This window comes from Emydura macquarii, unplaced genomic scaffold (assembly GCF_026122565.2).
Source record: "Emydura macquarii macquarii isolate MOO-44397 ecotype Brisbane River unplaced genomic scaffold, CSIRO-AGI_Emac_v2 contig_1253, whole genome shotgun sequence".
NCBI classification, from domain to species: domain Eukaryota; kingdom Metazoa; phylum Chordata; order Testudines; family Chelidae; genus Emydura; species Emydura macquarii.
In genome coordinates this window covers 51,386,148-51,406,485 of record NW_027131390.1, presented here as the reverse complement: position 1 = coordinate 51,406,485, position 20,338 = coordinate 51,386,148, and the positions used below count along the sequence as shown (strand labels likewise).

General features: G+C 45.3%; 1 protein-coding gene and 1 pseudogene across 1 annotated transcript; both read right to left on the bottom strand.

The window, feature by feature from the left end:
• Nucleotides 1-491: 491 nt before the first annotated feature.
• On the bottom strand, nucleotides 492-4,749 carry LOC137152981 (gamma-crystallin-3-like; annotated as a pseudogene).
• A 12,859-nt stretch (nucleotides 4,750-17,608) lies between these two features.
• Nucleotides 17,609-19,487, bottom strand: LOC137152980 (gamma-crystallin B-like). Its single transcript, XM_067547906.1, has 3 exons — nucleotides 19,479-19,487; nucleotides 18,831-19,070; nucleotides 17,609-17,890 (listed from the first exon to the last, which is right to left on the bottom strand). The coding sequence occupies exons 1-3, from the start codon at nucleotides 19,485-19,487 to the stop codon at nucleotides 17,609-17,611; spliced, it is 531 nt and encodes a 176-aa protein (XP_067404007.1).
• Between the last annotated feature and the right edge of the window lie 851 nt (nucleotides 19,488-20,338).

Below are 20,338 nucleotides of genomic sequence, written 5' to 3'. Positions count from 1 at the left end.
CCATTGACTCTCTGTTACAGGAATGAAAAGTTATGCTGGGCAGATCTGTTCGGAACATCCTGATGCAGACTGTTCACATCTCTTCCTACAAGAATGGAAAATTATTTTGCAAAGGAAGAATCATGCAGCCATTTATAGGACTCTCTCTGCAGATCAGATTCCATTTCAGCAGTTTAGCTTTAGCTGTTTCTCCCCCTATTTTGTTTTTTTGAGCTTGAGTTTAAATCGTGATGGACTTAATCCTGGGCACCGTCACTGATTCAGTAGAACTGCTTGTGTTAGGACAGTGAACCAGGTGTCAAGTAAGTACCTGATCCAAAGACTCCCATTGACTTCAGTGGGCTTTGAATCAGGGCCTTAAACACTGGAGGAGAGCTGGGAACCTAACTTCCATTAGGCTCCTTTGAAAAACCCAGTCTGAAAGAGCAACTAATAATCCAACTAGCATTATCCCAATTGAGAAGCATTTACAGCATGGAAACATGTACCGCTTAGTAAACATCCGCTACTGGCCGAAAGGGACCAACTCTGGTGGTCCTGACTCGCCAGTCAGTGATTCTCCTGTACTCTCTGGGTCTCAGGAGGTACTGCCATCCTCAGTAGTTTGGCTGAAAATCCTGTTTTCTTCAAAAAACATGGCAGGACTGCATGCCCTCTGATGAAATTCATCATAGAGAGAAGGACTGTCACAGAAAGATTCCATCGTCCTGCCTCCAAAGTCAGTCCTCAGAGGCTTGTATCCTTCTGGGAAGACACACACAAAAATAGGTGTATAGCACATAAGCAGTAGCTCTACATGACTCTGGGTTGCTTGCTGTTTTATTGACGTTAATGATACATAAAATAATTATCCCTTGTGTTCAATTAGCAGAAAAAGGGCCCAATTCGCCACTGTTCCGCCAGTTTGACACAACTCCAACAATTCCAATAGCGTTCCACTGGTGTAACAACAGCGTAAGCAGTGGGGAATCAAGCCTAGTGTGTGTGTAAATTTATACCTAGATTTAGTGACTGAAGGATGAAAGCAAGTGGTAAGTGATCGGTGGACTGCCATACTGGTGATATGTGCCAGCACTGCCAGCGTTCCTTTCCTTCAGGGGGTAGGGCACTAGGGGTGGCACTCAGGAGAGCTGGCGTCTGTTCTTGACTCTGCCACTAACCTGCAAGGTGACCTTGGGCAAGTCACCTCACCACTGTGTGCCTCTGTTTCCCCTCCTGCCCTTTGTCTCTTTATATGGTAAGCTCTACTTTAGGCCTCTCTCTCACTCTGTCTATACAATGTCTAGTTGCACAGTGGGACCCTGACCTGTTAGGGCCTTATATATAAAAATGTATTATGTTGAGGGCTTCTGTTTTCCAGAGATTATTATTTTCATTTTTCAGGGTTTATTTTGAGAAGGATTTGAGTTTTATGTGGCTGTCCAAAAAGGTCTTTCTCTTTGTATCTACAGTAATGAGTAATGTACATTCTATATATTCATTACTAGCTTTGTCATGTTCCCTAGTGAGCTTTAACATAGGACTTTTTCAAACATCACTACATTCAGTTGCACTAGGGAATCTTCAGTGCGCACCAGCAGGGTCTAGGTGGACCAATTCATGTGCAACATCTTAGCACACTATAGAAATCACACCCCATAGTCCTCATTACTGCTCCATGTAGACAAACCCTTAGATATAAATAAACATTTTGGGTGTTTTTCCAATGTTACTGGATAAACATCTATTTCATTTTTTTTATTGTGCATATTTTATCAGTATTAAAACTGAAAATCAGAAGCCCTAATTATATTCTTGCCTCAGTACTCTGCTGTCAATAAACCAATTGGTGTGAATTTTTATCAAGTAGAAATTTTGCTTTTCATAATGAATAGTGAATATCTGTCCTCTCAAAGTACCCAGAATTGTTATCTCTCCTAACAATCTCATCCTTGTCTATCTGAAAGAAAAATATATAGTCATTGTCACTCTAGGAGAAAACCCGATACACTGAAATAAGAATATGCCCCCATATTTTGAATATTTCATCTTAATTTTCTCCTCTTCCCTACAGCTTTTAGTTTCTTTCTCCCTCTGCTAATAATTTTTATTTTAACTCTGTAACTGTGGTAAGCATTTTGGGATACAACTTGTATGAAAGATGCTGTACAAAATCAAAGTCTGATCACACTCCCATTGAAATCAATGGCAAAAACTGTGACTGCCTTCAATGATTGAAGGATCAGACCCTGAATTTGTATTTTAGGCCTGGGTTCTGCAAACAGTAAGGCCTAAGCTATACACACAAATCTCCCCAAAATCCTGGGTTTCACAGGGCTGTCCTGCTTTGACACTCTGTCCCCCAAACTTCCTGTCCCAATGAAGTGAACATTTCCTGCATTTAGGGCCAGCTGGGATGGGAACAGATTTCTCCAGGCCCCCTATCTGAGAGGGAACCAAACCCAGTGTGGTGTGACCTGGTGCATAGGGTTGCAGTGTCACTCATGTTTGGCCTGGCCACTCCTCCGTTTCCATCTATGGAGGGGTGTCCAGGCCAAATTTGAGTGGCGTTGCAACCCCATGCACTAGGTCATAATACCAGTCAGATTTGGTCCTGATGCCATTCCATCTCCATCTCCAGAGAGCTATACGGGCCAGACCTGAGTGGCACTGAATTCTGCTTTAGTCTCTCGAAATGTTGGGAAGGATGCAGACAGGTTCCTGTACCAATATAACTGTCAGGTTACTGGGCTGATTTTTTTTTTAACCAATATAGTTTTACAAGTGCAACCATGAGGGTAGACAGAGCTATACTGGTATAAAGGTGCCATATATCAGTACAGCCTATTCACCTGTTTGTGAGTTTAAGCACCTTTATGTCAGTATAACTGCATCCACACGAGCGGGAATGTACTGCATTCATTATATCTTTGTGCAACTTTTGTTCATAGACAATGCCTGAGTAACTTGTGTCCTGGCATTTGCAGGATTGATGTCTTCAGATTCAATTCTGCCAAGAGCTGAGCACTCTCACGCCAGTCCAGCAAAGCACTTAAGCATGTGTTTAGGCACCTAAATACCTTTTAAAAATGTTTGTGCTTCTGTTTCCCCTTCCATCCTTTGGCTGTCCCTTTATCCAGATTGTAAATTGTTTGTGGCAAGGACTGTCTCTTATGTATTTGTACAGCATCTAGCACAATAGATCCCTCAACTTGTTTTATGGTTCTAGGGCTGCTTTAATACAAATAATAATAATCGTCATCCATAGAAATGACAGTGAACTTACTGGTGTGATTATGCAACAGGACTTGATGGAGTCATTGAACCCCATCCATTGCTGGTAATTTGGATAGTCCCCCTTTTTCAGGAAGTACTGATGTCCTATGTAATGGGGGCGCTCATAGATCATCCAGCAGCCACTTTCCACCTGGATTGAGTTGCAGTGGTTAAGGTGAGAATGCATGTCTGGCTGGTCAGCGGTGACTGCATAGGAGCGGCCCTGGAAGTCTCTGTCCTCGTAGAAAATGATCTGTGTTGAAATAAAAAACAAGTCTAATAACATTTTAAAGCATTTGTTCAAAAATTGGCTTTGATCTTCTGGCTCCCATAAGGTCTGATCCAAAACCTATCGAAATCAATGGAAAGACTTCCACTCTCCAGGATTAATACTGAAGCGCTGATATACATTTTCCTTTTAGGTGCACAGCTAGTAAAATGTGACTTGTTCAGCAGATGACGAGCATAGCAGATGTCTTCAGATCTCACCCTTAGGATTCTAATGAGCTGATGTTCTCCCGTGCTTTGAATTGACAGGGTGGAGATTGTGTGCTGCACCTCTAAGAGTCCAAGAAGTGAAGATGCATGAGTCACTTTTGCAGCCCTGGGGTTTTTTGGCTGATTGGCATGCTGAAGCAATATAGCTTAGGCAGTTCAGAAACCGCTTTAAGGGCATGTCTACACTGCTCCCCCCCAAGTTTGGGCTACTGCATTGCAAAGGGCCTGTGCTGGGGAATTCTCCCCATAGCAGCTCCAGGGCTTTTCAAAAGGACCAAGTCAGGCAGGAGCATCTCTCCCACAAGGCTTGATCCTATGCTGAAAGAATTCAGTGGCAAAGCTCCCAGAGATTTTAGTGGTGCAGGATCATAGTCTCCAACCTTGGTAAAACATTTTTTTAACACTTCAGTCACTTGAATAGCCTCATACTAGTAGCAGTAACTTCAAAATATGAGTTCAATGCAGCTATTTTGTGACATCGGTTGATACTTTTAAAAAAAATTCAGACTCCTTCAGTCTCCTTCAGACATTGCAGTGTGCAAATTGCAGCATCTTATAACAACATAACGCCAAAGAAGTAAGAGTGTGTGCGAGAAATATAACCATCTTTAGAAAGTCAGAAAATAAAACCTGAACTAAATAGAAAAAATTAAACAAAAATGTTTGCATATAAAATGTCTTTGTATTGACTAAAACAACAAGAGTCCTCTGGCACCTTAAAGACTAACAAATTTGTCTGGGCATAAGCTTTAGTGGGCAGAACCCCACTTTGTCAGATGCTTTTTTTTTGTATTGACTGTTACTGAGAATATTAGATTTTAATATTTCCTTTTTCAATCTAGTTAAACACTTTTGTGTATGTTTTAATTTCTTTCTGTTAATCTATTACTAGGCTGATGTACTCTGTAGGTTCACAACACACCCACACACAAAATAACAATGGTATATTGTATTTCGACACTGTATTCACTCGTTTTTTTTTCTTACCTTTGCCATTTTAGCCAGAGCTTAGATGTGAGACCACAGTACTCTGGAAGGATTCAACAGTCCTTTATATAGAAAACACTGTGCTGACTCCACTTGAATTGGACAAAAGAGAATCTTTTGTCCAGTAAAGAGAATTCATCATCCCTCCCCCCATCATCAACATTATTCTTTGTAAAGAATTGTTTTTGTCTTTTGTTAACTGGGTGCCAAGTTTATTGTTACTGTAAATAACTAAAGGATCAGGATAATGTGTATGTTGGGCAATATTGCCATTATTTCACATGTTCAAGAGAAAATGCCGGTAACTGCTGCTGCAGGATTGTTTCATAGCATTTATTTTTAATCTCTCATTGTTCCCTGATTACTTGAGACAAAGACTTTTTAAAATTTCCTGGGCCTTCTGACATTGAAAAGCAGCCCTGGCATTACGCTAATAAAATTCCCATTGACTTCAATAGGCTTTGGATATTGCCAGTCACTCAGGGAAAAAATTGTTTTTCCTTAGATTCTGTGGGCTATATTGTATTTGTGGTGGTAAATTATTCAAAACTGTGTGTCATAATGGACACTTACATCAACTGGGCATGCATAACTGAGAGTGAAAATGTAAACATTTGAAGTTACTTAGGCAAGGGAATTGTAGAAGTTCAAGAGTAATTACCACTCACCTCAGAAGAGCAAAGAGCCTTTATCTGCAATTAGATAGAAAATAGTCCCATTTATTCTGACCTTTTAAAAGTTCATATAAAGGTTTGTATATATGTATATAATATTCATATGTTATATTTAAGAGTTCATATATATATATGTTACCACAGAAATGTAACTCTTGGCACATAATTGTCTGTGCACAGGAAAAGTTTGGTAGGCTTTCATGGTACATTTTTGAGGTTTCCAAATTGCTTGGTTGGGATTGGTCCCATTGCTTTGATTCCAGTTGCTTGATTGGCTTCATACACCATTATTATTATCATTACTGGACAAACCTGATTGAATTAAGGTTAAGTATTTTATGTACATGGGTTGGCCCTGCTTTGAGCAGGGGGTTGGACTAGATGACCTCCTGAGGTCCCTTCCAGCCCTAATCTTCTATGATTTCTATGTATTATGGGACTTTATGTAATGCTTCGAGCAGGGAGGCATGAATAATGTAAACCCTGGGAAGTGGTATGAGCTTCAAAGCACTATTTAAAACAATGTGTTGAACAACCAAAGTTAAATGGGGTTCCTAGGAAATACCTGGGGGAAGGTAAATTGCCACCTCTGGTCATGCAAAGACAGAGCCTTTTGAAGCTTTGCCCTGAGGAGGGGATGATTGTCCGGCTGATTCACGGTCTCTGCAGATCAAAGGCCCACGTTGTATAAAGGACTGACTCTCAGATTCCATCCTGAGTATGCTTGTTCTGAGCTTGTGACCGCAGAATAACCCCTTGGTGGGGTTTGAAGGATGAACTGCCTGCCAGAGCTCCCACTGGACCTGGAGTGATCACTTAACACAAGTGTAGGTTCTTTTATTATTGTAATGTTTTCTCTGTCAGGCTTTCAGCTTAAGAATATGTGCTTGCTCAGAAAGGGGTTGTGCGGTAACTTCTGAACAGTGTCATGGCTCACAGGAGGAGTAAAGCAAAGCAGGCCTGCTTAGGCGATCTGACTTGCTGGAGAAGTGTAGGCAGAGAACTGTGCAGCTTGGAAAAACCCTGGTCTGGAGGGAGAGAGATGTGTGTCACTACCCAAGAGGTGATGGCTGAAGAGCCAGGAGTTTAGAGTGGTGGCTGGCTGGACCACAAGGGGGAAATTCAGGTGCAGTTGCCCTGAGCTGCAACAGACCTTTCTTTCTCTCCTTATTCCTCTCTTTCCCTCCGCTTAGATCCTCAACCTCCAATCTGGCCTACACATATTTTCATCACTTATAGTATAAAAGCCTTCTCATCCACCGCTGCTGCTGCTGCCTGGGACACTCTTCTTGTATCTCTCCACCTCACTGACTTGCTCTCTCATTTCAAATCCCACCTAAACCAGACCTGTTCTCCTTCGCCAGTGCCTTGTCACTGCTTTCTCCTTGTCCTGCTATGCTTTGAAACTCTGTATTTGCATTCTGTACAGTAACTCCGTAATGTGTTCTGAGCTATGGGGCCAGATCCTCAACAGGTGTGTGTTGGCATAACTTCAGTGACTTCCCCAGTGTACTGCAGCCGAGGACTCAGCCCCCAGGGTGCATGTGAAGGGTGCTCCACAGAATAAATGGTGGTGTATGTTTCCTATGGGTAGTGGAGCTATCCTCCTGACCCCATCCAGTGGCATTAGAGGAACACAGCACCAAGAACAACGAGAGTCCTGTAGCACCTCAAAGACTAACAAATTTCTGCAGGAATAAGCTTTCGTGGGCTGCAACCCACTTTGTCAGATGCATCTGACGAAATGCCCACGGAAGCTTATGCCCGCAGAAATGTGTTAGTTTTTAAGGTGCTACAGGACTCTCATTGTTTTTGCTGTATATAGACTAACAGGGCTACCCCTCTGGAACAGCACCAAGGGTCTGATCCTTCAGTTCATCAATGCACTTCTCTGGGTAAGAGTTTGCAGGCTTGTGCCTTTATTGCCTAACATCTGGAGCTTTTGAAGCAGGGATGAAGATTTAAAACCTGTTGTGTGCTCTATCATCTCCTTTGGGATCAAGTTTCCTTTGTGAAATCTCCCTGTTCCCAGGGTTTCACTGCTTATATGATGGAGCAGGAGTGTGCTTCTGATGGAACTGAGTGGTCAATGGGGGAAAAATGTGCATGCATGTTAATGGGTGGTTTGCCCCTTGAAGGGCTAGAAGCATGGAGCCAGCCAGCCCTAGTTACTCAGGAGGCATACCTAAGCCGGGGTCAGCTGATTCCACTTTGAAAAGCAGCAGGACGCTGCAAAGAGAGAGTGTTCTCAGGCAGAGCAGAAGCTGCTCTAGAGTAGGCTCCAGCAGAGAAGCCTGGAACCTGAGGTGTGAGACATGTGCAGGAAAGGCCTGTAAGGCGGTAAATGGATGGACGTGAGACCTTCATTTTTAATATGTGTTAATTTAATAACCCATAACCAAAGCAGGGCTGTGAATGAACAAACTGAAGAAACCCCTTGAAGGGGGGAATGGAGGCAGGGGGCTGCTTGCAGGGTTGCCATGAGGCTTTGTGGGATGTGGCCCCTGATGACAGTGCAGATTCACTTACATTCATAAATCACTTTGGATTCTGAGTGTCTTTCCTTTCTGCGCAGATTTGAGCTCAACTTTTTGATAGCAACATTATTTATGGAAAAGTACCTTTAAAGTTCCCAGAATTTCTGAGGGTGAAGGCTGAACGGTCAGTGTGAGAGGGTTAGCCGCCCCCTGAGTACCCCTCATGGCCAGAGGTCACTCTGGACCACCTGGCTTTGATTTCCTCTTCTTCAGAGCCCTTTAAAAGGCCACACAGTCTCAGCCAATCACAGCCCCTCCTGAGGTCTGTGGTTTTGGGGGGTTTCTTAATTAACACCAAGTTCCAAAAACAAGCACGCGCACACACACACAAAAAGCTTTCCACTGAGCCTTAAGCTGGGCACGGCCCTTCCTTCCTTCCTTAAGCACTGTCATGTCCTGGTCTCTGGGCAGCTGCCTGCCTTCTGTGCCTTCTCTCAAAGAAAAAATAAAACTTTCAGCTAGGTCATCTTACCCAGCCCCTTCCCCTTCCGCAGGAACCCCTCTTTCCCTGAAACTTCGTGTGGCAGTTCTCCGCCTAGCTCTGCCCTCACTGAACTTGCCCTATAACTCTTTATAGCCCAGGGGCAGCCTTGCCCCCTTAATGGGCTCAACTAGGAGTGCCTGCTTGGCACAGGGTGCTGGACCTATTTTAATCACAGGAGCCGGCCACCCTGTGGCACTGAGTCTGACTGTAACATTCCAGAGGTAGGTTATGTAGGAGTCACAGAATGTGTCCTGTGGGAAGTAAGAAAAGAGCTAAGCTCTTCTGTACAAATAGGCCTTGTTGCAGGGACCTGCAAGGGAGCAAGGTAAAGTCAGCTATGCAGGGGAGTGGGGGATCAGTATATTAATGTTAGGATCAAGAGATGAGATCTAAATGAATTTAGTGAGACCCAGGCCCTAACATACTTTAGAGCAGGGATGTCAAACTCATTTGCTATGGTGGGCCAGATTTGAATTACATGTAGTTCAAGTGGGCCATACATACCATAAATTGAAACACTAGGCACAACCATTTTTATGTAGTATTATATTTTATTTGCTAGATATCAGTGATATAAAAACTGCAGTAAATCCACTTCTACAACTACTACTATTTTATGATTAAGAGAATCGATCAATGATTAAGAATTATAGTACTTTATTTACTGCTGCTGCTGCTTCCTGATGCCTCTTACTTTGGACCACTGCATCAAAGTCTGGAGCAAGGGACTTGGCTGTGGCAAGCTTGAGTATTGCGTTCAGGTGTGCATCAGTAAGTTGAGAACGAAATCTTGACTTGTTGATGTTCATTACAGAAAAGAGCTGTTCGCAGACATGCGTTGTCCCAAACATGGACAGAATTTTTGAAGCAAAAGACTTCAGCCTGGGATAATTTGGTCCTACATACTGATAAAATGTTCCAACATCAACACTGGAAAACTTATCCCTCAGAACAGAATCACACTGCAGTTCGATTATTTCCATCTGAAACTCCTCTGAGACCTCGTGCACATTGACAGAAAGTGGGTTACAGAAAATTGCAAAGTCTTTCTCAAAGTTTTTGAAGTTAGAAAACCTTGCTTGGAATTCATTTCTTAAGTTGGAAATTTTGCTGCTGTACTTTTTTGTGAAAGCATCAGAATGAAACTCAGTTGTGTGACGTTGAGATTTTAGAGTTGGAAAGTGTGTGGGATTATTATCTGAAAGTTGCTTTTCCCAAAGCTGAAGCTTAATCTCAAAAGCACCAATGCTGTCAAAAACATCTGTCACCAATTTGTTGCGCCCCTCCATCTTTGTGTTGAGACAGTTCAGGTGTTACGTGATGTCCACCATAAAAGCAGGGTCTTGAAGCCATTCATTATCCTGCAGTTCAGGCATAACCTTTCCTTTCTGATTCAAAATCAATTGTATTTCACCATGCAATTCGTAAGAGTGTTTCAGTACAGTCCCCCGACTTAGCCAATGAACATCAGTGTGATATGGTAACCCATGGGGTTTCTCAGTTACTTCCAGAAGGCAATTGAACTGCCTTTGGTTAAGGCCTCTTGCTCGTATAAAGTTAACTGTTTTTATAACCACATCCAAAACATTATCCAGTTTCAGTGTTTTACTGCACAGTGCTTCTTGGTGTAAAATGCAATGTAAATTACAAAACTGATATTGTGGATTGACAGCAAGCAATTTTTCCTTTAACTTTGCAGCAACTCCAGCTTTTCTACCCACCATTTGTGGTGCTCCATCTGTAGCCAGACTCAGGGCTTGCATCCAATCTATACCTAATCTGTCCAAAGTTTCCACCAAATTATTGAAGATATTGTCACCTGTTGTTGTGTCTTTCATCGGAACCAATTCTACAAACTCTTCTGTTATGTATATGTTTTTATCAACACCACGAATGAAAATTGCAAGCTATGCCACATCAGTAACATCCGTACTGTCATCAACTGCAATCGAAAATGCAATAAAGGACTTGACTCTGTCCTTCAGTTGACTGTTAAGGCTCTCTGACAAATCACTGATTCTCTCAGCGACTGTTTCTCAAGAGGCTTAAATTCGCAAAGGCTTGCCGTTTATCTGGAAATATTAATTCTGCAGTCATTAACATATATTTCTTTATAATTTCCCTGTCTGAAAAAGGTTTTGATGACTGTGCTAGTTCATGCGCAATCATGTAGCTTGCCTTAACTGCAGCTTCGCTTATTTGATGGGCATTTGTAAATAGCGATTGCTGCTTTTTCAAGAAGTTCTCCAATTCAGAAACTTTGTCCTCACGCAACTTCCCAATATATTTATTATACTTCTCAGCATGGTTGGTATCATAGTGCCTCCAAACATTGTACTCTTTGACAACAGCTACATGGTGAGTACAAATCAAACATGTTGGCTTTCCATTCAGTTCGGCAAAGAAATACAAATTTCTCCACTTCTCTTGAGCCACACGACATTCTTTATCAATTTTTCTTTTCTTCGATAACATAATTACAAGGCCCCACACAAGGCTGTGTAAAGACACAAGGCTGTGTATATATGTACAAGGCCCAGCTTACACAAGGTTGTGTATGCAAGATATCACCATAAGAGTCTGGCATACACAGCATTCTGCAATGTCACGAGGTTTTGTTTGTCTCAGTTACTTAGCTGTAAAACCCTCCTACAATGTGTGGAACTACCACAGTTTGATGGTATTTTACTTTGCATGGCTACAGTGATATTTTGAATTCTTGTTGTTCTATAGGAGAATTAAGTAACCCCAAAATTATGTAGTGGAAGAGATGTGCCTTTACTAGGCACCAGAGGGAGAAGTAACATATATCTTTCAGTCTGAACAAATCAAATATAACAATTGGCTTCTGTCTTTCCTAAGCTATTTGCCAATGTATTTTTGGGACAGTTCTTCTGGAAAGATATATGGGTGGCAATAGCAACTGAAACGGGAGAAAATGGTAAACTGTGAGCAGCAGTAGGAAGGTTTTCCTGCAGCTGAAAGTAACGTGTGTTTTGAAATAGTGGGCTGTGAAGAAACAGTTCTGCCCCCTGCGATGCCCCGAGACCACACTCTCTCCTCTGCTGCCTTTTGGAGCGCAGTCTCACACAGACAGCGCTCTGCATGATGCCCCAAGATCACACTGTCGCTCTCCTGCCTTTTGAAGCGCTGTGTCTCGTGCACACAGTGCTCCACACGCCGCCGCCAGAATACAACATCGTGAGATCTTTCGGCAGCGCATGCTGCTGCCAGGGGCTGGACCAAAAAGGTTGGCGGGCCATATCCAGTCCACGGGCTGGATGTTTGACACCCCTGCTTTAGAGGGTCTCCCACTATTCAGGAAGTATCCACACGCTAGGGGATTCCATTCAAATCCTGATGGAATTCCAGGAGCTGATGTTAGTGTGGTGGTTGAGTGCTTCTGTAACATGCAAGCAACCCTAGAAGCTCAGATGTGGGTAGGGATGACCTGCTATGGGACAAAAATCAGTGTGAATGATGCTGGAGGCCATTAGGCACATATTATAAATCGAATAATAAAATAAACATGTTATGGTTTGTTATGACTGTGGGGACCTGGTGCTCCACTGCATTACACAGCTTTCATGCTGGCACTAAGTCCACTGATGTCATGGTTGTCCAGTGATGGAGTGGAGAATCTGGAGAACTCCGAAGACAAGTTACACAAACAATACAGTTGGCCTTCTGTATACTGTGGTACTGATGGCTAAGTTTTCAACAGATAGAGAGGGAGGTAGCTAAACTATGAAATGCACTGAACTTGTACATCTGCAATTGTACACCTGGGTCACAATTGTGGGTGTGAATTGGGTAATCTCATGTACAAACAAATATTTGGATGCCCAAATACCTGCTTGTGCATGCCACTCCACACTCTGTGCAACAAAATATCGGCGCAGTAAAATCCAGAACGTTTTGAGTGAAGTACTTAGTCTCTACCTGCTGAAGGATTGCTCTATAATGTCATGTAAGCCAGGTCTGAGTGTCTCAATGGCACTATCCCTGCTCAGCAGCTGAAAGGGGGGCACTTTATTTGCATGGGCTTTGTATCTGCATGAGTACAATTAAGTATTTAGCATAACTTACCTAGGTGCTGAGCATAATGGGAAATGGTTGGCAGGGCTGGATTTGGGCTACAAACCACTTTTGTGTTAACTGCTGGGGTAATGAAATGTTGTCCTTCAATTGTATGAACAGATGTCAGCAAAACTGTGCTTAGTTTGTTATGATAAAATCTGCACTCTAAACTAAACAGAGCTCCACAAGGGTGGCAGACAGATGTTTCAGCCTGGAAACAGTGGGGAGGTGGAGTAGTCTCCTATGGGGATTGTACTGGTCCTGGCAAAGGAGTCTCTCTCTCTCTCTCGTTAAAAGGTAGAATTAATGACTCATCTTGGAGTCTTTTGTTTCTTGAAAGCAGGGACATTGCCTGTATGTTAGCATAAGGTTTATCCATGAGCTGAAATCACTAAGAGCTGAACCAGTAGAGGATCTGGGAAACCCTGCCTGACAACTAACAGAGCTGAGTGAGCACCAGGCAACTCTGGTGGGAGGCTGGCACAGTTGGTGCCAGCCTGGTGCGGTCACGGTCAGCAGAGAGGGCGGCACAGTCAGTGCCAGCCCGGTCAGTGGTTGGCAGAGGGGCTGGCACAGTCGGTGCCAGCCCAGTGCAGTCAGCTGGAGCCAGGTGCGGTCGGTGCTAGGCGGTCGGGGACTCAGCGAGGCCTGAAGGCGGCAGGAGACAGCAGCAGAGGGGGCCTGGTCAAGCCTGTGTCTGACAGGAGCAGCATAGGGGGTGGAGCCACACCCAAGAGGTGGACATTGCAACTACGATGGTCAGTATTGGGGGAAGAAGGAAGGTGGAGGCGAAGGACACGCCCTGTATTCTGGGATGGGTTTGGCTCATTGAGTTCATGAACTCTGTTTGCACTGTTTTCCCAAACCAGTGCTGTTACCTCTCTTTTGCTATTAAAAGGTTTCTTTCTACACTCAGACTCTGTGCTTGCGAGAGGGGAAATATTGCCCTTTGGGGGGCGCCCAGGGGATAGTGTGTAATTTCCCAGGTGACTGGGTGGGGGCTCGAGCGAGTTTGGTGTTGTATCATTGACGGGGACCCCTAGATATAGAACCCGGCCCTTGCTGCTGCCGACTTTGTCTGGCAGAAGGGTTACAGTCACACCACTGTAGTGTATGTGTACTTTGATCGGCAGGCAAAGGAGGACCTGCCTTATTTTTATTTTAAGTGGGGATTTCAGGAACACTGAACACTTTGAGTCAGACTGTGAACCCCTTATGTTGAGAGCTCAGTTAATTGCTCAATCGATCAGGAAGTCGACTGAGTAAGTCCACCCCCTCAAGTAGCGTAGCGCTGAGTCGCTCAGCGCAGTGTGAACAGCGCGCAGAAGGGAAGCTGAGCAGTCAACATCAGTTACGCAAACTACTCTGCGTAGTTTGCGTAACTCCCGTCGACTACCGCCGAATTGTGCAGTCAGTGTGAACCAGCCATACATAAAAACCAAGAACTCCTGTGTTCTAGTCCCAGCTCTGACATGGTCTTGGGCAAATCACCTGAGCACACTTTTTCTGGTGCTGTAGCCAAAACTCATTCACAGGGACAGAGTCAGAGCTAAACTAGAAATTCTGGAGCATGCTTGTAACCAGATTTTTCTGGGGTGTTCTTTCACCTTGAGATGCTGAAGTTCCACACACGTCTCAAGGTTCTGACAAGTGGCTAAGAAGGCTGGTGTTTTTCAGTGTATCGCATCCTATGCCCATACTGTTGGTCACTGTAGGACCAGCCAATTTTTGATGAGCTCTAATTGGAATGTACAAACTGCTTCTTAAGCTTCTCTTTCCCCATATCCTTTTAAAGAAAGAGGCTAATATTGTGATTCAAGGATTTTAGCCTTTGGCCAAAGCTTTGCTTACAGATCTCAACGAGGGTTAGATCACATTAAAGATATGATATCCTGTCCTCTTTTATATCTAGGACACTGCCCCAGAGCCTTTGGATCATAGTGTTCTTCTCTTAGACATGCAGCATTCATTCTTTGGGCTTTATTTTGTTTATTGCTTTGTGATGACATGTCCCTTTACTCCTGCGTAAGAGTTTGGCCAACGGTTGTAGAGATAATAATTCGCAAAAGAAGGCTGAAATGGTTTGGCCATGTGTAGATGTCAAAACAACCCAAGTCTTTGACTGGATAGCACTTAGTGGAAGGCAGAAAAGAGAACAGATGATGCATAAGAAAACCATTGAGAAAGATGTCACTGTCTTGAAAGCAGACTATAACGGAGCAAGACATGTGGCACTAGACAGAGGGAGATGGAAATGCTGGGTTGCCAGATCTCTCATTAGGCATGAGAGCAACTAATATAAATTAGGTTTTTTGTACTAAGTATCTCAACCAATTTGGATGGTTTGGGCTTGTTTTTTGTTTTCATGCTGGAAAGGTTGCGAGGTTAGCTATTACTCTGGTTTGGAAGAGTGTGACAAGTGGCACCCTTGTAGGACTTTCTTCTGCTCTCACCACGGTTATACAACAATATAACTCCACTGCCTTCGGTAGAATTATTCCTGACTTAGTGGAGAGCTGAGAGCAGAAAGGGGCAATCAGCACTGCTGTATAGCTTGCTTAAGAAAGTGCAGTCAAACTCTTTGGGTGGATGGGTGATGGGGTGTCTACCCCACACAAGGCCTGAGTAAGTAAAAAGGGACAATTAACACTGAGACAGGCTGCACCTGGAGCAGAATCAGGGCAGACAAGGTCTGATGGATGATGAAGCCAGGCTAGGCTGGGGCAAGCTGAGTTGCTGTAAAATCAAGAAGTGGAGAGCAACAAGAGGGCTGCAGGAAGGAACTCTGCAGTGCCTCCCTAGAGAGGAGGCAATCTAGGGAGACAGTAAGTCCTGGGACCCTGCCTTAGACTATACAGACTCTGGGAAGAAGAGGAGAGAGGGTCAGGTACCCACAGGGAGCAGAGGAAACTCCAATGGTAAGCCAGGGCTGGACCAAAAGACAGAGAAAGGAAGGTAGGAAACAGCCCAGTGAAACAACAATAGGGTCTGGGATAACAAAGACTATGGTTGCTAGTTATAGGGTGGCTGGTCTCCAAGCCAGAATACTAGGCAGGCCTGGGTTCCTCTTCCAGCCACTGGGGAGGGGCACAAGATTGTGGGAGACACCAACTGGACAGCTGATCTGGAGGGACTTTGATGCTCTGGAGAGTGGGGAATGTGTAGTGACCTAGCCAGAGGGATGAGTCATGAGGAGAGCAATGGGTCAGAGCGTCAGTAACCGAAGGAAGAAGGGGTGAGAGCTGAGCCCAAGATGTAGCCGTAAGGAGGTGTCCCTAGCGGTGAGTGAGCCCCAAGACAGGCTGTCTGGCACAGGCTCCAATACAGCACAGCACGCGAGCACGTGCATAACTTGATCAATGGGATGGTACAAGAGCTTCAGTTAAGCACACGCTTAAGTGCTTTGCTGGATCAGGACCCCACGCTATCCCCTAGAGGCTAGGTCGATTGCTTCCTGAATGCCACCAGACTTCGGGCAGTCTACCTAGAGATTTCTGTTGACTTAGACTCCCCTAAGACTGTACACAGTACTGCCAGTGGGTTACTGGTGATGATACTGTCAGTCTCTGATTACAAGCACCTTGCTTACAATGCTGGGCTCCTTGCACTAAGCTGGCATCTTTGATTTATGCACAAAAACTCATGTGGGCCTCATCTCTGGAGTCTCCATAAGGGGACCGTGCTGTAGCCCTGGAGGGCAGGCTACAACTGAGTATCTCACTGACTTTGCTCTTCTCTGTATTTAACCTTGTCCCTTGTTCACCTTCATAGCCATACAGATCAGTCATTCTAGAACTGTGGTCCTTCCCCACTGCCCATAGAGAGAGTCCAGGATCAGACCTCATCTTATTGTACACAAGAAATTGCCTCTGCTGCTGGCAAGGCTGATCCAAAGTGCCTCCGTGGCTGGGGAGCGCTCTTCATGGCTCCCTGTATATCAGCTGGGCAAATGCTCTGTTTGGCTCCTCACCAAAAGAGACAGGAATAGCTGTATGGGGTCCTCCCCCTTCCTGGGAATAGGAGCAAGGGCCCTCTACCCTCAGGGAGAACACGGGTCCTTTGTCCATCCCACCCTGAGGTAAAGGGAGGGAGTGAGAGAGTTCCCAGGACTCGCTCTTGAACCTGGGAGTATTAGTTTGGATGGCAAGACATCACCTTCTCTTCCTGCCTCTTTCAATCCTCTGCTGGTGGCTCCTGTTAATCCCACACTGAGGTGCACAGGGCTGTTCAACCTGGTCAGAGCTGTGGTTTCAGGCTGGCTGCAGACTTGGGCAGACGTCTCTGCATTGGGTCCACATGGCTCATGTTCTCAAGCTTGGCTTTACAGCCCATGGCGTTCCAGTGTAATCAGATGATTCCGGAGCTGGGACCCTCGACCCAGGCCTGTGGTGCCCATGGCTAGTTAATCCAGCCCTGCCTTGGATCAGAGCTCAGGTAGCTCTGGCTGGAGGCTCGGTCACTGGAGGGGGAGGCCTGTGGCTGACACTGCCCCTCGGCTGGGAGTGGGATGTGGCTGATTCCCGCCATACCTGGGTGCCTGGCTCTGCCTGCTTCTTGCTAGGTAGCTGCTTCTCCCTCGTAATCTCCCAGGCCCCTCTGGCCAAGGAGCGAGGGCTGGAGTACAGCCCCAGTGCCACGCTAGCCCTAGCTCCAAATCATGGCTACGAGTGAGCTGGAGGATTATGACCTAGGCTACAGCTGTAGGGTGACAGTCCTCCTGTCAGCCTCTCTATGGGCCAAGTCCTGGTGTTTCAATCTATGGATTACCCAGAATGCAGTGCAAGGGGCTCAGGTCTGCACAGCCATAGAGGTGACTGGGGGTGCCTTGTGCCCCCGCACTCCCTGGTCTGGCTGCCCAGGGCTGAGCCCTGTGTTTGGCGTTGGGTGCTAGTGCTGGAAGTAGCTATGCAACGCTGGGGAAGGGCAGGTCAAGAAGAGGAAGAGCTTTTGGTTCAGAAGCTGGCACTGCAGCCCAAGAACATCAGGACAAGCCTCGGCGTCCCCCTTAATGCACTTACAACAGCACGCGGAGAGCACAATGAGTTTAAAGCATTTTATTCATTGAGACCCTTCCAGGCAAAAACCGTCTTAATTCAGTAACTATCAGTGTCAGTGGCACGTCTCAAAGAGCCAATTTTACCGCTCATAGCACCCCAGTCGCTGAATCTCCTGTGCTCCCCTGGCCTCAGCAGGTATTGGCGGCCTCTGTAATTCGGCAATTCATAGAGGATCCAGTACCCCTCCAGCACAGAGCAAGATTGCATCTCGTGGGAGCGGAACTGCTCCATGACTTGGGAAGAGTCCTCGGAGAACTCGGCCGTGTTGCCTCGGAGATCCTCCTTCTCATAGATCTTTATCCTGTAGGTGCCCCTGTGCTGTGACAGAAAATGAGACAGGGTAAGAGAGTGACTGCAGCAGGCTGGCTGCCTTTGATCCTGGGCCCTGAGTCATCCCCGTGCACTGCTCCAGTGCTGCAAAGGGCACTTAGAGCTGCCTCTGCTCCCCAGATGAGGGGAATCCTTGAATGCTGCAAAGACAGCGCATCCACCCATTTGACTCAGACCCACGCCAGCCATTTCCCTCAGCCCTGGTGCAGGGCATGTCTGGGGTGGGGAGAGGGAGCCCATCAGGGTGCAAGAGGGGGTGTGGCTGGAGTGCACAACAGTAGCCAATCCTCGGCCAGCTCAGTGGAGGATGACGAGATAGCAAGTTTGAAAAATCGGGATAGGGATAGGGGGTAGTAGGCACCTATGTAAGACAAAGTCTTGATTATTGGGACGGTCCCTATAAAATTGGGACATCTGGTCATCCTAACGCGGTGGTCCCATAGGCTACGCTAAGTTCTGCTGGGGACCTTTTAGGCCTTGGGTGCCCTGAAGTCAAGGAAACGGAAAAGTGGATTTATGCTAAAGAGTGACAGAAAATATTGGGCCCAATTCTCCCCTCATACTAGTGTAACTCTGTGGGCATCCGGGAATTTTACACTAGTGTGAGGGGACAGGGCCCAATGTATCTCTAAATCGCCAGAACTTTCTGACACTTTTTGAGTTAAGAGAAATGTACATATACTGTCCATAGACTTAACCACAAAATAGCTGCATTCAGGACCCATATAACAGTAATAGTGGAAGTTTTCCTGTCCTACCCCTGCATGTTCTCTCCCAGCCATCCTGGAAGAACTACCTCTTGGAGGAAGACAGCAATTCTAGTTCTTAATCTTAGGCATCTGGGATGAACATGATCAAACAGGCCCCTTATGACAGCGGCTTGGGCAACATTTGTCATCTTTAAAAAGAGAAGCAAAAGCAAACTCACAGGTGGGATCATCCGGCAGGACTTAATGGAGGTGCTGAAACCCTGAGTCTGGATGTCAGGATATTCTCCCCTTTTCACAAAGAACTGCTGTCCCTGGAAGTTGGGACGTTCGTAGAGCATGAAGCAGCCACTTTCCACTTGGATGGAGTTACAGCGGCTGATCTGACTTTGAAAGTCCGGACGGTCACTGCTGCACTCAACAGAGCGGCCTTGGAAGTTTCTGTCCTCGAAAAGGGTGATCTAGTGCGAGAAACAAATTGGCAGGGGTTTCAGTGACGTCTTGTTCAGTGTGACTGCATCCTGGCACTTCAGTTTCTCTCCATCCAGCACACTAAGCACGAAGTGTCCGGATATTACGTTTTACTCACACTGATAAACTGATACACTCCTTTGAGTTCAGTGCGAGTATTCCTCAGTTACATCAGTGTAAGGGAGAGCACAATTGGGCTTTGAAAGTTTAATTGCAAGGATGAATAGAGGTGGTATGTCCCCTAGATCTGCATTCTTGATTCTCCTCTTCTGCTAGTATGGATCAGGAGTAACTCTTTTGACATCAACATACTTAAATCAAAGTAAGTGAGAGGAGAATCAAGTCCCTTATTTCAAACTGACATACCAAAGAATAGATCAAGATAGGTTTCCTCTTACCTTTCCCATCGTAGCTGGATTCAGGCTGCAAGCCATAGTACTCCAGTAGGGCAACTGCCTTTTTATACCTCCCAGCCAGTGCTAGGTGAGCACAAGTTAACAAAAGTCTTTTCTCTGGTCAGTAGAGCCAACGCATGACTCTGGGGTCTCATTCACTCTTTGTACTCGTGTCCATTGTTTTTTTTGTGTAGCAGGGAACAGGCTTTATTCCTATTGTTACCAGTGTCCAGTTCCGGGCCCTGTATCTGTCAGCACAGCCATTTTTACATTGAAGACAACCTAGTTCAGGAAAAGAGAGAAACTTCTGGCAGAGTGACAGAGGGGAGTGGATGTCAATATTAACACAATCCTGTTCTATAGAGTCTTTGCTATTCCATTATTATTAGTTGAATGCACAAGTGTTACAATAAAGATGGAAGAGCGTTCAAACGATAAAATAGTAGGGATATAAAAGATATGTGTACGTCAAAGGACAAATGTCAAAAGGGCTTAGGCAGACATCACACGTGTTTTAGCCATTCAATAGCTTTGGGGTCAGCAGAGTGGAATCTGGAAAGTGCTGCTGAGAGACCAGCATGAGATGAGCAGCTGTTCAGTAGGTGTGTATTGTCAACCCCCACCCGCAGCCATACAGGACTGTTCTGAGCCCCAGGTGTGATCATATGCCACAAACCCCACCACCACACCTCTGAAATGGTTGAGCTTGCACCACTGATAGCGTGGTCACCTGAAACCAGGCAGTTTGCTCTCAGGCTGAGTGATGAGTAAAAATTTTCTCAGAGAGGGAGCAGCTGATTCTTATTCTGTTTACCACAGTGTGACAGCATCCACTGTGGAGCTGGTCAGTAGCATAGTCCAGA